This window comes from Petromyzon marinus, chromosome 11 (assembly GCF_048934315.1).
Source record: "Petromyzon marinus isolate PM22_M1 ecotype Great Lakes invasive population chromosome 11, UKy_Petmar_22M1.pri1.0, whole genome shotgun sequence".
In the NCBI taxonomy this organism is placed as follows: Eukaryota; Metazoa; Chordata; class Hyperoartia; order Petromyzontiformes; family Petromyzontidae; genus Petromyzon; species Petromyzon marinus.
Genome location: NC_133677.1, coordinates 13,561,480 through 13,579,213, shown reverse-complemented (window position 1 = coordinate 13,579,213; position 17,734 = coordinate 13,561,480). Strand labels below are relative to the sequence as shown.

General features: G+C 46.7%; 1 protein-coding gene across 4 annotated transcripts in view; it reads left to right on the top strand.

The window, feature by feature from the left end:
- The window catches only part of SUPV3L1 (Suv3 like RNA helicase), a 30,962-nt gene extending 14,034 nt beyond the window's left edge, over positions 1-16,928 (top strand). For all 4 annotated transcript variants that reach the window (XM_032951943.2, XM_032951940.2, XM_032951941.2 and 1 more), the window contains exons 6-16: positions 3,067-3,235; positions 3,692-3,803; positions 4,802-4,879; positions 7,461-7,552; positions 9,432-9,612; positions 10,440-10,533; positions 11,609-11,828; positions 13,199-13,279; positions 13,993-14,169; positions 15,233-15,381; positions 15,890-16,928. In XM_032951943.2, the coding sequence (XP_032807834.1) occupies positions 3,067-3,235; positions 3,692-3,803; positions 4,802-4,879; positions 7,461-7,552; positions 9,432-9,612; positions 10,440-10,533; positions 11,609-11,828; positions 13,199-13,279; positions 13,993-14,169; positions 15,233-15,381; positions 15,890-16,400 (1,864 nt within the window). In that variant the 3' untranslated portion in view covers positions 16,401-16,928. The remainder of the gene's footprint in view (positions 1-3,066; positions 3,236-3,691; positions 3,804-4,801; positions 4,880-7,460; positions 7,553-9,431; positions 9,613-10,439; positions 10,534-11,608; positions 11,829-13,198; positions 13,280-13,992; positions 14,170-15,232; positions 15,382-15,889) is intronic.
- The last annotated feature ends 806 nt before the right edge of the window (positions 16,929-17,734 follow it).

The window sequence follows — 17,734 nt, the reverse complement described above, 5'->3', positions numbered from 1 at the left end:
CCCCCTAGATTCTATGGTCTTCCCAAGATTCATAAAGAAGGCACCCCACTTCGACCCATCATATCCACGATCAACTCCCCTACCTATAGACTAGCCCGTTTTCTGTCAGAAACATTGCTGCCTTTCACTGGCAAGACCGCCTCAGCAGTACTTAACTCAGCCCAATTGGTCTCTATGGTCAAAGACGTTGTACTGTCCCCTGACGATATCCTTGTCAGCTTCGATGTGGTCTCTTTGTTCACCAAGGTCCCAGTACCTGATACCATTGAAATAATTGAAAATTTGGTCCAACATGGACTAGACCCCGACACACCTGCATTGGTTAGGCACTGCCTCAACAATACCTACTTTACTTGGAATGGCTCCTTCTACAAACAAAATGAGGGTACCCCCATGGGATCCCCCTTATCACCAGTGATAGCCAATATTTTCATGGAGAAATTTGAATCAGACGCCATCCAGACTTCCACCCTCAGACCTTCCCTGTGGAAGATATGTGGATGACACTTTTGTCATTTGGCCACATGGCCTCCCAGCTCTGAACCTTTTCCTACACCACATCAATTCCAGACATCCCGCCATCAAATTCACCATGGAAGTGGAGAAAGATGGCAAGCTACCATTCTTAGATGTTCTGTTTGAGAGGAGACCTGATGGCTCATTGGGGCATTCTGTCTACAGGAAACCCACCCACACAGATTCCTACTTGAAACCTGATTCCCACCACCACCCAGCCCAAAATAATTCTCTCATCAAAACTTTATACCATAGGGCTCATTGCATTTCGGACCAACACCACCTGACCAGTGAATTAGAACATGTACACCTGGCCCTCAAAAGGAATGGTTACTCTGACCGTACCATCCGCCAAGCTGTTTCTCCCTCCATACAGAAACAACCACTTGATACTCCGGTCAAAACCATCACACTTCCATATATAGCAGGCGTTACTAAAAAGATTTCCAAAATTCTAAACAAACACAAGATCCAGGTCCGATTCAATACAGTACACAAAATTCGTGATCTGATCCCATCCGTGAAGGATGTCATTCCTGATTTACAGTACCCCGGGGTTCACAAATTGAGTTGTACCTGCGGTGATTGCTATATCGGGGCGACAAAGCGACATGTCTCTGACCGAATTCGCGAGCACAAATCAGATTTGAAACACGGCAAAACGAATTCTTCTGCCGTGGCTGATCACTGTGGGGGATCACGATATAATTTTCTCCAATACCAAGGTTCTTTGCAAACCCATGGGCTTTTATCAGAGATTTGTTCATGAAGCAATTCAGATCTACAAACACAGACACAATTTCAACCGAGAAGATGGTTTCAAATTAAGCAACCATTGGAAAGATGTTCTAAATCAAACTAAACATTTAACTAATTTCAATGGTACAGTATATTTTTTCAAGTAGTGGTACCCCAAACTTTTGCAGCTCTTATAAATTCCCTTTTCACACCATCAATAGGTAAACTCCCCCTCCCCCCCTTCCCCCCGCGCCAAACGGCAAGTCCACCGGCACGTACACCACCTCTTTCCTAAAATCCACCAATCAAATGATAATTTTTATGCTAATTTCTTTGTCAGGACACCTTGTTTGCTCGCACACAGTTTAAAGGTCCGCTGTCTGAGCGTGGTTGTGTTTCACTAAATTCTCCTGTTTGATGAGTACTAGGTGCCTCGGTGAATATATATGCTCTGACTTTAACATAGCTATTTCTGTGACCAGTTACAAGCTAATCACTCAGCTATTTCAATGATAAATTCTATGCTAATTCCTTTGTCAAGGGGTACCTCTGCGGATGTGTACACTTTAACTTAGCTATTTCAATGAGCCATTTCAATGCTAAATTATATGCTAATTCCTTTGTCAAGGCGCTTTGTGTTTTTCTTCTCACACAGCTTAAAGGTCGTGATCTAAGCGTGGCTTCTCCCACTCCAGCGCTGTCCTCCAGACAGTCTCGTCCCTTCACCTGATGAAGGCCGCTTGTGTTGTGGCCGAAACGTCGTGATTTTTTGTTATTTTATTTTCACCTACATGACTTTACCCAATAGAACCAAAGAGTATGGATCCTAGCAGTCACGAAAGCTTTAAATCTAGAATTTGTCGTTATTGCCAAGCCACTAAGTGTGGCTAAGTTCAAATTATGCCACCAACCTATAATCCTCCAGAACAAAAATGGAATTTGCTTATATAATAATATACTCAACACAAAATATGCTGCGACATCAAATTGTTCTACATTGTTCTACATTACTCAACCAGGGGCGGAGCCAGGGGGGGGTGACAGGGGTGACATTCTGCGTATAAGTGTACGACACTCGGTCTGGCGGACTCCGTGCAAGTGAATTGTCAGTGTGTCGCCAACCGATGGCGTCTAGTTCAACAGCCTGACTCTCTAATCATTCTTGAAATTAAAATTTGTTGAATGTCACCCCGGCCTGAAATCCTGGCTCCGCCCCTGCTCATAACTGTCCTTAGCATAAACAACCACAGCTTTCAAATATTAAATTGCCGCAGTGAATGTTAAAATGAAAGAAGCAATATATCACTTGGCTCAAATGAATACTCAAGAGCAGCAGTATCCAGGGTCACACCATAAGCAATTTACATTTGCGTGCTTTTAGATGCGCTTCTTCGTCCGTCTGGAACGCTCTTCCATACGATATTGGGAAGCCACGAGAGCTATGCACTATTCCGTCTAGATTGAAAACTCATTTCTCTAGAACTGCTTTTTGTGGCTTAAGCCTCTTCATGAATTAATTCAACATCAACATTTGTTGTGAGCTCAGAAATAGAATGCAATTTTTAATTAAAATTTCCTCGATTTTTATTCTGACTCTCTGTATTTTGTTCTGACTATGCTTTACGTATTTAATGTCGCGTATCTAATGGCTATACACTTTTCAGTCTGGATTGAAAACTAATTTCTTTCGAACTGCTTATCGTCTTTTAGTTTGGTGTCCTTCCCCCGCACCTCCGATTAGCACGGTTGGCTACGTACGGTGCCAAGAAGTTCAACATTGTACATACACGAGCGCTCCCGTGTTTTTTGCAGGTACCCAGAGGCACGGAGCATGCAGCGCAAGATCGTGTTCCACGCGGGCCCCACCAACAGTGGCAAGACTCACCACGCCATTCAGCGTTTCCTGGCGGCACGCTCGGCCGTCTACTGTGGCCCGTTGAGGCTGCTCGCTCACGAGATCTACGAGCGCAGCAAAGGAGCGGTCGGTGTGCGCACCGCCACACAAACAAAGATCTCCCGTGTAGCCTTTTTACAGTCTGCTGGGGCAAGTGTTGGCGAGTGGATGGTGGTTAACACCACGCCACTGCTGATGTTCACACATCGCACCGGGTACTCGTGTAACGCTGATTCGACCTCGTGGCGACCCAGAACTGGTTCAGATATTTATTCTGAGCGAATAGGAATCGAACTCGGATAGCCGGGTTCGGAGCATGAAGCACATAATTGCTATGAAGTAGGGCCATTATCCAAAACATCGTCTATGATATGTTTGCTTTTAAAGCAGTGATATTGATGAATATGTTGTGGTTTGTTTTTTGTTATTCTGTGTGCTTGTGTACCACTGCCAAAGCAACATCACCAGATTATAAGCTCAAAACAGAAGCTGTACTCACATGGTCTTGTGTGTGTGTGGCTTTGACCTGTCTCTGGGCGGCAGGGCGTACCATGTGACCTGGTGACGGGTGAGGAGCGGCTATTCGCCTCTGAGGAGGGTCGGCCGTCCTCCCACGTGGCCTGCACCATCGAAATGTGCAGCACCAACATAATGTGTAAGGCAGGGGTAGCCAACCTGTAACAGCCCAAGGGCCAAAGAGTGTACCCATGAGTTCTGCAAAGAGCCAAGTGTATATTGTATAAGTGTGTGTGTAGATAAACAGTTTTCGGCACAGCACGGGAGACATTCTTCACTACTGTGATAGTACGTTCCACGTTATGCCCCTTCGATAGAGCCACGTGTGGGTGGATTGAAGAGCCGCACTCAGCTCGGGAGACACCAGTTGGCCACCGCTGGTGTAGGCCCAATACGTGCGTGCGTAAGAAGTCCCAGTGAAAACATTGGCAGCGTTGAGACGCTCAAGATTTCCGTGGTTTGCGTCATTATTAGGAAGCCAATTGGAGCTATGCACTTTTAAATATAGATTTAAAACTTAATTTCTTTCGAACTTTTTGCGTGAAGTTTGTTGTCCTTCCTCCCACACCTCCAATTAGCACGGTTGGCTACGTACGGTGCGAAAAAAGGTTCAACATACATGCATGATTATCGTCCATTCTCAGGTTACTTATAGATATGAGAAAGTCTTATGATGTTAATTATTCATCACTATTTGCACAAAATGAGCATCATATCCATTAACTTTGATATAAGTGGGAGCTCTGGTATTATAACGTGTACTGCAGAGGGCAGTGACCGTTATCCACCATCATGGTTATCCATCGTCATCCATCAACCGTGGCAACAATAGCACGTGCCATTGGTGACAGAGACAGCGGTAACTTTGATGCCCACCATACCTCACCATCCCTTCACCATCACCAACATCATCTCCATTTTCATCATCATTTCCTTTGTCATCAGTAATCAACCCTCACGACTGACAAAGCATTGCGAGACCATCAGCCAGATGTGAATAGAACAGTGCCATATATTTAATAATAGATCTCAGAAATGCAAATGTGCTGCGAGTGGTGGGTTTTTTTTCACGTATTTGGCATCGACGGCTGTGAATTGTTGGGCCCGAGCGACGACTGTGTGTAATGTGCCCGCTAGATGAGGTGGCCGTTGTGGATGAGATCCAGATGATAAGGGACCCCGGACGAGGATGGGCGTGGACCAGGGCATTGCTGGGTAAGATGCACGTGCGCCTCCTTAGCGTCGGAATTATGAAGCAGAATGTGCAGTGAGGGGAAAAAAGTATTTGATCCCCTGCTGATGTTGTATGTTTGCCCACTGACAAAGAGTTGATCAGTCTATAATTTTAATGGTTTATTTGAACAGTGAGAGACAGAAGAACAACAACAAAATCCAGAAAAACGCATGTGGAAATTTTTATAAATTGATTTGCATTTTAACGAGGGAAATAAGTATTTGACCCCCTCTCAATCAGAAAGATTTCTGGCTTCCAGGTGTCTTATATGCAGGTAACGAGCTGAGATTAGGAGCACACTCTTAAAGGGAGTGCTCCTAATCTCAGCTTGTTACTTGTATTAAAGACACCTGTCCACAGAAGCAATCAATCAATCAGATTCCAAACTCTCCACCATGGCCAAGACCAAAGAGCTCTCCAAGGATGTCAGGGACAAGATTGTAGACCTACACAAGGCTGGAATGGGCTACAAGACCATTGCCAAGCAGCTTGGTGAGAAGGTGACAACATTTGGTGCGATTATTCGCAAATGGGAGAAACACAAAAGAACTGTCAATCTCCCTCGGCCTGGGGCTGCATGCAAGATCTCACCTCGTGGAGTTGCAATGATCATGAGAACGGTGAGGAATCAACCCAGAACTACACAGGAGGATCTTGTCAATGATCTCAAGGCAGCTGGGACCATAGTCACCAAGAAAACAATTGGTAACACACTACGCCGTGAAGGACTGAAATCCTGCAGCGCCCGCAAGGTCCCCCTGCTCAAGAAAGCACATATACATGCCCGTCTGAAGTTTGCCAATGAACATCTGAATGATTCAGAGGACAACTGGGTGAAAGTGTTGTGGTCAGATGAGACCAAAATGGAGCTCTTTGGCATCAACTCAACTTGCCGTGTTTGGAGGAGGAGGAATGCTGCCTTTGACCCCAAGAACACCATCCCCACCGTCAAACATGGAGGTGAAAACATTATGCTTTGGGGGTGTTTTTCTGCTAAGGAGACAGGACAACTTCATCGCATCAAAGGGAGAATGGACGGGGCCATGTACCGTAAAATTTTTGGGTGAGAACCTCCTTCCCTCAGCCAGGGCATTGAAAATGGGTCGTGGATGGGTATTCCAGCATGACAATGACCCAAAACACACGGCCAAGGCAACAAAGGAGTGGCTCAAGAAGAAGCACATTAAGGTCCTGGAGTGGCCTAGCCAGTCTCCAGACCTTAATCCCATAGAAAATCTGTGGAGTTAGCTGAAGGTTCGATTTGCCAAACGTCAGCCTCGAAACCTTAATGACTTGAGAAGATCTGCAAAGAGGAGTGGGACAAAATCCCTCCTGAGATGTGCAAACCTGGTGGCCAACTACAAGAAACGTCTGACCTCTGTGATTGCCAACAAGAGTTTTGCCACCAAGTACTAAGTAATGTTTTGCAGAGGGGTCAAATACTTATTTCCCTCATTAAAATGCAAATCAATTTATAACATTTTTGACATGCGTTTTTCTGGATTTTTTTGTTGTTATTCTGTCTCTCACTGTTCAAATAAACCTACCATTAAAATTATAGACTGATAATTTCTTTGTCAGTGTGCAAACGTACAAAATCAGCAGGGGATCAAATACTTTTTTTCCCTCACTGTAGATGTGAAGCAGGACATTACATCAAGTATGCACGTGCAAAGAAGGCCATATACACTATCGAACTAGGTGGCTCAGTTCTTAACCCTTTCTGTTCCGAGACATCTGCAAATTTCACGGTGAGTCCCATTCACCACTGAAGCTTGGAACGTGCAATTAGCGTTCTCTTTATTTAGAGAGGCAGAAAACTGTAGCGACACGACCGCACTCTGACAGCTAGCGCCAAACTAACTGGCACACGCCTTCCCGCATGGCCTTGTGGGAGCCTCGGGACCGATCAAGTTATTTTAGCTTTTCATTTAATTCCACTATCACTTCAAACTGACGATTCAGCTCATGGCAATTCGAATCATGCGATGGCTCCTGGCTATCTTAACCTTTTCCCATTCCGATGACTAACACGTATGATGACGCAATACGTCATCATTTTTTATTGCGTCATCATACGTGTTAGTCATCGGAATGGGAAAGGGTTAAGATAGCCAGGAGCCATCGCATGATTCGAATTCCCATGAGCTGAATCGTCAGTTTAAAGTGAAGGTGACTCAGGTATCCGGGGGAGGAATGGCTTTTTGTAGATGTTGACACCGATCTGGGTTTCACTGAGCAATACGATCAACAATCTCAAGAGCAACTCCCCTGTTAGATGAAATTTCAGTTTCATTATGAACCCAGAGAGGCCGTCTTTGTTTTGTTTTCAAGTGTCTGTGCCCTCAACATTCTGTTCTCACAAAAAACACGCGTCGCATTACTTGGCCCGTCAAACCTTTAGTTTGATGCGCTTTGGTTTGTTGTTCCTCGCACTCGCAACTTTGCCTTCTCACGCTTTTTGTCTGTGGCTTTTTCCAACAACGTAACGTACGCGTCATGTTGCTTGCGCCGCCTCTGTACACGTGCCTTGTCGTACCGCTTCTTACCCCGCACCCTCAGGGCTGTGTGCCGAAGAGGTGCATGTGTGCGGGGAGCCAGCTGCCATCGCGCTGGTCAGGGACCTCATGTTCACCACGGGCGAGGAGGTGGAGGTGAGAAGCAATGGCCAGTGAATAAGAACAAGTCTCGCGCCGGTCGGGCTGTTATAATGCTCCCTCATCCCATCGTCTCCCCCGAGTTTCGTTAACATGAAGCGTAGAGGGAAGCGTAATGCCTTTGGACCTTAGATCACCTTTACTGTAGAAGAAGGGATTGACTGACTGGGTTTTTTTCGGAGAAATCTTAAGGAAAAAAAGATGACGTTAATCATGAATGGACAATGATAGATTATTTAAACATTCACGTGAACTCTTTTTTACCACTGAGCTACCAATGTATTTAGGACAGAGTTATTCATTAAAATAAATGGTTTTATTGTAATTAATGGTTTTATTGTCATGAATAAGGGGGAATAAACAGGGTTTAAATTTCGACTTAGAGCTTTCGTGACTGCAGGGATTCGTCTTCTTGGTTCTTTCGGTAAAGTCACGTAGAAGGGAAATAATAAAAATAAACATAATAAAATAAAATTCTCACGACGTTTCGGCCACAACACAAGCAGCCGTCTTCAGGTGAAGAAACAGAACTGTCGGAAAGACAGCGCTCCAATGAACACTGCTAAGCTTGGCAACGTATTTTAAGCTGGGTGGGAGGAGCAGAGTGCCTTGACAAAGGAGTTTATATATCAACAGAATAATTTAGAAGTAGCTATGTTATTGTGAGAGATTGGCATGTAACTGGGCGATTAGCATGATGTTAATGTGAGGCATTAGCATGTAACTGGTCACGGAAGTGGCTATGTTAAAGTCAGAGTTTACATATCAACAGAGGCATTTGATATGTAAACTGTGACTTTAACATAACTCTTTTCCTGGTGCCTTGTGCTCCCACGTTTGCACTGTCTTTTTCAATTGGTGTTTTTATGAAACTGTTGGACAATGTTTATTTTTTTTACTTACTCACACCTGTACCTAACTTTTTTCTGGCACCACTTGCTCTCATATATGCTCCGATTTTTTGTGTTTCGTTTACATCCATTAAATACCTCTTTTGTTAGTTGTGCAATCTTGCTTAATGACCCTGTACTGGTTCTCTTGCAACATTGATGTTGTTAGGCTTTGTTTTGTTGCTGCTGTGCTCATGCAGCATGGATCTCCCTTGTAAAATAGCCAGGGCAACTGGCCAAAGGGGATCATCCGCGTGACATCAAATAAAACTCAATCACAAACCACGCTCCGCTGCTTCAGTGGCAGCACAGCGGGAAGCAGGGCGGCTGTAATGAGAGCAAAGTGAATTTCACTAGGCTACGCAGAGAGATTTCCATAAACACTCATGTTCATCTGTGGATTTCACGATCTTCCTTGAATAATAAGTAATATTCTTCAAGTGTGAAACCTCCTCTATAATCTGACAGCCGGTCTCGTTCGTGGATAAATATGTTTTTTTTTGTGATAGAGGGGCTGCATGTAATTCCTTCAATAATTTTTATATTGAGGTAAGAAATGGAATGCGCTCTGAGAGGACATCCATGATGGGAGATGGAGCCATGAAATTATCTCGGGTGCAGGCGAGGGGGATTGTTAGGTCACAAAACCATGATAGATGGTCACAAATTGGGGAGGCCTTCATCCAGCAGTGGATTGATCATGGCTGCTGATGATAATAATTGACCTTAAAACCCAGATTGGCTGAAACACTTAATGTTACCGGTTTAGCTGTGTTGTCAAGCAGTATGTCTGGCAAGAATGAAATGAAATCAAAATTCACATGTTTTACCGGCTACAGATACGCTGCAACACGAGACGTATGTATGTACGTTGAACTTCTTTCGCACCGTACATAGCCAACTGTGCTAATTGGAGGTGCCGGAGACCGTCCCACCATGCTGCGGTTACGCTGAAGGCCGTGCGCGCATTTCGCGTGGCATGACAGGTGCACACGTACGAGCGGCTGACTCCCATCAGCATCGAGGACCATGCGCTGGAGTCACTGGACAAGCTGCAATCGGGCGACTGCGTCGTCTGCTTCAACAAGAACGACATCTACTCCATCAGTCGGCAGATTGAGGCCAGCGGCCAAGAGTGCGCTGTCATCTACGGCAGCCTGCCCCCAGGTGAGGCTTCCCCGCGTAGAGTCATTGCCGTAATTAATTCGCACGGTTGACTACGTACGGTGCGAAAGAAGTTTAACATACGCATACATTAGCCGTGTCTCTACCGTGGGCTTCGCAGCTTTGTAGTGGACCTGTGCATTGCGTTGAGATTATTTAGATTATTTTGCTGCTATGAATTTCGAAATGGAAAGCCACTTCGCTGAGCTATCATTTCTGACCAGGTTGCTTCTGAATTACCTGGTAAAATAAAAATAGTTTCGTTTTTTATTTGTCTACCTTTCCTACACTCCTATCGTGTTTTTGTATTGTTTGTTGTAACGTTCTGACCCGCCCCTACTAGACATTTGTGAAAAATGTCTAGTAGGGGCTCATCGGAATTCTCCAAGTATAAATAAATATTCGGATTCTAACAATGGCTAACTTCCCGTTTTGAAACAAGCAAGGTTTATAATATATTTAAATTTCACATATGTTTTTTAAGGTGTGGTGGAAGTGGTGATTAGCATTTTGCGCTAAGAAGCTGGCTATTTGAGCTAAATTCCTGGCCACGGCTAATATAATTGACGAGTGAAAACTGGCCCCTCAAATACAATTTGTAGTTTCAGATAACATGTTTTTTGTCTTGCCTCCCATTTTTTGTGTATCGTCCTTTGCAATGCTCTTCATTGTGTTGAATGACTTGTCCATGTTGAGTATTATTGTACGAGTAGCCAGGACATGCTGATAAAGGATGATTGTATTTAGAAATATGTCCAGTTATATCTAGGTCAAATGTTAACTTGCAGATGAGCGCGGTCGTTTCTCACGTGCTTGCCCCGTCTTCTCAGGCACTAAGCTGGCGCAAGCGAAGAAATTCAATGATCCCAGCGACCCGTGCAAAATTCTGGTCGCCACCGACGCCATTGGCATGGGCCTTAACCTGTGAGTGTTCTGGGGGGAATAACAGCGGGCCAATCCCTCACGAACCGTGTCACTCTGTTCATCCGTCGGCCGTTCACGATGCACGTCACACTGGAGACCTTACACTGGAAATGTTCTCGATGGCGTATCATCAACACAAGTGCCATTCCTGGAGATGCATTTAAATAATTATATCTTAACTGCTCAATTTGGTTGTATGGGTTACTCTTCAACTTATCGGTGAGCTTAAACAATAACAACCGGTGTGTTAGAAATGCTTGTACACTCGACAATTACATTTATTTGGCTTTGTCAAGTGGTGAAAGGTCTTAATGACACATTTGGCTAAATAATTGCATGCCCTAACTGTAAAATGTATTATTAATCATTCATATTGGCCGCGAAAACCTACGTGTTATACCCGACATAAATTTCCATATTCACATTTAAATTGTGATGATGAAAATGCTTTAACCTTTCCGGCAATCACACAGGAGGTGTTAAGATGTTCAAACGCCAAATAGACACCTATAGCAAGGCATACATTCTGCATTAACCACAGATGATTGTGGTAATATATGCAAATCCTTGAAGCTGATTGGCCTACACCAGAGAGAGCTTCTTTTATAGTCTTGTCTCACCGGTGTTAGACCAGAGAATGCCAAAAGGCAAACAGCACAAAAGCAATGCAAATATTAAAGCATGAATTGAGCAGTTTGGGTAAAGCCTATTCTTATTTCACCATCTTGATACTGGCAAAAAGGGTCCCGTAGATATTACTTTGCGATATTGTGTTGGGGACATACCTTATTATGTGCACTGGCATGACCTGAACTAAACTAACTAAACTTTTTATTTTACCATGTAAGGCCCACTGCGCTATATAGCTCTTGTTCAGAAGCGACCTGGCCATCACAAATGATAGCTCAATTAAGTCGCTTATCGTGTGGAAATCTATAGCAGCTAAATACTCTAAAACGCATGTTTCTAAACGTGGAGGGAAAAACTGGAGGACTCGGAGAAAAATCCACGTGACCACGGAGAGAGAGACACGCTATTCAGGTCCTTCCTGATGTTTCCTCCCGTGCACTTTCAGGAGCATCCGTCGGGTGATATTCAACTCGCTGACCAAGCCCACGATGAACGAGAAGGGGGAGAAGTCGATGGAGCGCATCAGCACGTCGCAGGCGCTGCAGATCGGCGGCCGCGCCGGCCGATTCGGCTCGGCCTTTAGCCAGGGCCTGGTGACGACCATGCACCGCGACGACCTACCGGTGCTGAAGGCCATCATGGCGCGCCCACTGGAGCCAATTCAGGTAACAAACAGTAGCAAGTGACCCAACGCGGTAAGATCCCTGGGTTTGATCTTCCACGAAGCTCATGCTCCACCCTCAACCGCATCCACCGCACAAACCGTGGCAGTGGCTGCGGAAACCTGATGCACAAATGGAAAATGTAAAACTCTGCAGAAGGCTGCGACTGTGGTTATCCCGAATAGAAACCGTACAATGTACAACGACGCAAATGCCCAATCCACAAATATGAAGGAGACATCACAACGATGATACACTACTCCGCTGCTCCTGACGCGGTTATCTGGCTTGACCACTTAAATGTGAAATTGTAGTCGTTGCTCTACACCTACGTCAGCAGCCGTGTGAAAGAAGAAGCGGAAGTATCAGCGATGAAAGTTTGTTTTTGGCAGAGCGCCCTTTACACGTCTCGGAGCGCGTTCCACGCGACGAACGACCTACATCTGATCTCGTCAACGCATTTGAAAGGGTGCCACCCCAGTGGCAACTGTCCCTTGTGGGCACAAGGTAACTCGGCATCACCGGCCCCTACTGCTGACAGTAGGGGCCCGCCGATGATGCAACGCGTGGTCCCAATTGAGTAATTTGCGGATCCATTTTCGAATTTTGGCAATGTGGACCATGTTGCCATGCTGTCATAACAGTTGCATAGATGTAACATAATTTACACAAGCAAGCGTTTGTCTTTTAAAGCCATTGGATAATAACCCACCCCCTCCCCTCTGGCCTTCGAAGCCCCGTATTGACTCGCAAGTGACGACATCGCACGTATCCCTCGAATTTAAGACCGAAGCAGGAGGATTTCTCCACAAATCTGGCTGTCGCCTGATGAAACTGGTTGTAATTCCTGGCGAAACGGCGTACTCGAATTGTATATGTTGTGGGTTTACTCTCCAACACACCGGTGTGCTGTACTCGTAACGAATTGGCATGTTTTGTTTACGTGACAAACCTTACTAATTAGCTGTGTCGGGTGGTGGTGGGTTTAACACATTTATATTTACGTGATCTAACCCAAAAAACCTGTATTATAGAGGGATCTACTAGTTGGATTGAAAAGAGGGAGCTACAACACTGCTTATGGTGGTAGGTGGTTGTTTTGTATACGGTGCTTGGTCAACTCAAAGGTTTGGTGATGCCGTATTCTCGCTTTCACACCCTGGTGATGCAAGTTCTCACAGAGGAACTGGTTAATTCCTGTTCCGTCATTCATTGTAAAGCAACGCATTGTACATTACTGGCGACTACATTGCTGGATAGTATACGCATCATTGATCTGGAGAAGAGCCCACAGCATGACGATCACTGCTGTTACATTTCTTCGTGTTCATCTGTGACAACTGTTGCTGCTTTTGTGCCCCCCCTGGGTTTAGGAGGCTGGGCTGCATCCCACAGCGGAGCAAGTGGAGCTGTTTACGTACAACCTACCTCAAGCCACCCTCTCCAATATTATCGTAGGTAGCGCATTGTGTAACACGGGACGTGCTGGCTGGGTCGCACGCAGCTTTCTCTCCTTGCTACGCGACGCGGATTCTCCTGCAGCACCCAGCTGAAGCTGTGGATACCGCGCGCTGGCACGATACACGAGGAAAGAGACGATGGAAGCCGTGTGTGTAATGCGTAGGAAACCAAAGAACATCGACAAACGTAGAGTTCTGTGTCCGGACGTGCAATCTGCTGATAGTGTGAATGTGGGCAGCCCGTCACGAGTTGGCTACCCTACCACGTTAGGTCGCCCCGCTGCTCTTATTTATGCGTGTGCTCCGATAATTAATCAGAGTCATCTTGCACTCACGTCCGTGTGGCTATCTGCAATATGGCCGCTGATAACTACCTCGCCTGGTATACAGGAGGTTATGGGTGCGATCCTGACCCTGATGCCTGCTGTATATTTGGAGTTTACATGTTCTCCCCTATGTTGATTGCATTTTTCTCCGAGTCCTCCAATTTTTCCCTCCATATATAGAAACATGCGCTTCGAGTTTGTGGCTGCTATAAATTTCCACGTGATAAGCCACTTGATCCACATGTATATTGTGTGACAGCCAGTGTCCCTTCTAAAAAAAGATCTATACAGCTCAGTGGGCCTCCTGGTGAAATATAAAAATAGTAAAATAAAAAAAGTTTGATTTTGTGTGTTTTTGTTGACCACCCCGCCTGGTTGCAGGACATCTTTGTGAGCTTGTCTCAGGTGGACGGCCTCTACTTTGTCTGCAACGTGGACGACTTCAAATTCCTGGCTGACATGATCCAGCACATCCCACTCAACCTACGCGTGCGTTACGTCTTCTGCACGGCGCCGATCAACCGCAAGCAGCCCTTCGTGTGCACGTCCTTCCTCAAGGCACGTCCATGCGCGGCGCGTTCGGTGTCGTGCAAGGACACGTGCAGGAGCAGTAACTGGCATGACCCTTGGATGCAATCACGGACAAAGCCGCAAAGCTTCTACAGCTCCACGAACACAACCACAGCCCCACGAACACAACCACAGCCCCACGAACACAACCACAGCCCCACGAACACAACCACAGCCCCACGAACACAACCACAGTCCCACAAACACAACCACGGCCCAACAAACACAACCACAGCCCCACGAACACAACCACAGCCCCACGAACACAACCACAGCCCCACGAACACAACCACAGCATCACCAACACAACCACAGCCCCACAAACACAACCACAGCCCAACAAACACAACCACAGTCCCACAAACACAACCACAGCTCCACGATCACAACCACAGCCCAACAAACACAACCACAGTCCCACAAACACAGCCACAGCCCCACGAACATAACCACAGCCCCACAGGCACAACCGCAACAAAAGAACGCACCTCAGGTTAGCACAGTTGGCTACGTCCGGTGCGAATGAAGTTCAACATGCACACGGTAACTTGGCACACGTGCACTCGTAGATGGATGTTAGAACATTAAGTTGGCTCACAGCGTACGTCGCTGTCATTGGCTGAGCGATTGATGGGAGGAGCGGGAGTGTAGCGGTTTGCGTGCTGCGCTACGAACCCGGCGACCTGAGTTCGATTCCCGACCACGGCCAACACCAGTGACTAATATGTGAACCGGTCCTGGGCCTCCCCTAGGTCGACTCAGCCTCAAATGGGTACCTGGTGCGGTGTGTCAAAATTGCCACTAGGGAGACGAAGGCGGCCGGGCGTATTGCTTGCCACCCACCCCCTCGTGTGCCGTGCCGACCTTCATTGGTGCTTGCTAACAGCACTTGCCCCAACAGCCTGTTAAGGCAAGACAGGGGATATTTACCCTTGTGTGTTCGTGGCTAGGTGTTTTCCTGGAGGAATGCCTGTGTGCATGTGTCCCATTCTGCGAGAGGGTGATTACGATTGCGCGCGTGTACGTGTGAACTGTTCCTCGTGCGCTGCAGTTTGCGCGTCAGTACAGCCGCAACGAGCCACTGACGGTCGGCTGGCTGTGCCGCCACGTGAGCTGGCCCCTGGCTGAGCCGCGCAACATCCGTGACCTCGTGCACCTGGAAGCCGTCCACGACGTCTTCGACCTCTACCTGTGGCTCAGGTGTGCAGCCTCCATGGCCCTGCGTCACTCCACAAAAAGGCAGCTGAGCCACTGTACCCGTGGCTCAGGTGTGCAGCCCACGTGGCCCTGCATCGCTGCACTATAAGACTGCTGAGCCACTTCGTGCCCTGCATCATCGTTTGCAATCAGCATTACCAATCTGATGATATAAGCTGTTGAAAATGAATCGCCTTATGTTTTGATGTCCCCGTTATCGTAACTGCGGCATGAGCTTTGTAACATATGAAAGGTCGATAATTTTACTTCTCCATTTATCATTTATAATATCAAATGCATGACTTATTTGTTGGTGGTAACCCATTCTGAGAGGCATAACCACCTAAACAAATTCCTGCATTGTATCTTTGTTGAATGCTTGTTAGAGCCACACTGCTCGGCCATTTATGAACATTCTCGCCTCGGCAGGCCATAATACTATTATTATTACATTGGTGCCAGCCATTGCTTTGCTTTGACGTTCCCGCGGGCCGCAATGTTCACGCCACAGCTACCGCTTCATGGACATGTTTCCGGACGCCCTACTGGTGCGCGACCTCCAGCGACAGTTGGACAGCGCGATCCAGGAGGGGGTACGCAACATCACGCGCCTCATTCGTGCTACGGAGGAGAGCAGGGGCGGCGTGCCGCACAAGCAAGGCAGCGGCGAGGACGACAGCAGTTCCGCCGACAGCCCAAACAGGCCAACCCAGACACAGGGGCCCGACCGCACCAGTGGCACTGGGTACAGGAGGAAGGGCCAAGGAACCAAGAACCAGGGCCCGGGGGGAGCAGCAGACATGCGGATTGGGAACACCACCTTGAAGGCGGTCAAGGGCGGCTCTCTGTCCGAGCAGCTGCTGCAGCAGGGTCTTCTGACACAGCAGATGCTGAACCAGCTGCGGAGAGAGCTCGCGCGCGACAAGAAATCGCGGGGCAACGCTGAGGGCGACGATGGCGACGGTGACAAACCGGGCCACAGGGGAAACTCGCCAGGAGATGCGAAGGGATCTCGGGGGTAACACGAAGAGGAGCGATTGTTGTCGCGTTTGACATCCTCCTGACGAAATGGAACATCGTGCGTTCGCTTTGTAGATATTGGTAGGGGCAGGTTGTCGTCAATTCAAATGGATGGAGACTATTATCTGTGCCGTCTACAGCTTGATTAAATTGACCCTATTGAAAGTGTCAAAGGCGACTGAAGTTGTCACTTTGCCTTCTGATAACTTTAATCTGACGATTGCCTAGATTCGGCTTTGTTGTTGCAGTGCCCTGATTTATATATCATGGGATGCATCATAAGTGATCCACATGTATTTTGGTTTTTATTGCATTTACTGCATAATACAGGAACATTGACTGTGCACTCAGCGGGTCGAAGACATTAAATGCCATCCAAAGGTGAAATACATTTTCACTGGCACGTTCATTTTTTAAATATGCGGTTGGATGATCGTGTTTTCTGGAGGATGTTGAATGTAATATTAAGTATCATTTTAAGTATAACTGATTATAATAATAACATTAAATAAAGCTAAAGTGCGTTATTATTCCATGTTTGCGTAGTTACTGCCTAAAATATGCCAGCCAGCCCCCGTACGTGTATATTGATGGCAATTGCTTGAATGTGTGCGAGCTTTTATACAGAAATTAAAAACGTATACTCATTGGTTCTTTCGGTAAAGTCACGTATGTAGAAATAAATTTAAATTAATCACGACATTTCGAACGCAACACAAGCGCTCGTCCTCAGGTGAAAATGTCGTAAACCACACAGCGAGGGAACACACACAGAGGGACATCACACACAGAGGGACATCACACACAGAGGGACATCACACACAGAGGGACATCACACACAGAGGGACATCACACAGAGGGACATCACACACAGAGGGACATCACACACAGAGGGACATCACACACAGAGGGACATCACACACAGAGAGACATCACACACAGAGGGACATCACACACAGAGAGACATCACACACAGAGGGACATCACACACAGAGGGACATCACACAGAGGGACATCACACACAGAGGGACATCACACACAGAGGGACATCACACACAGAGGGACATCACACACAGAGGGACATCAGACACAGAGGGACATCACACACAGAGGGACATCACACACAGAGGGACATCACACACAGATGGACATCACACACAGAGGGACATCACACACAGATGGACATCACACACAGATGGACATCACACACAGAGGGACATCACACACAGAGGGACATCACACACAGAGGGACATCACACAGAGGGACATCACACAGAGGGACATCACACACAGAGGGACATCACACACAGAGGGACATCACACACAGAGAGACATC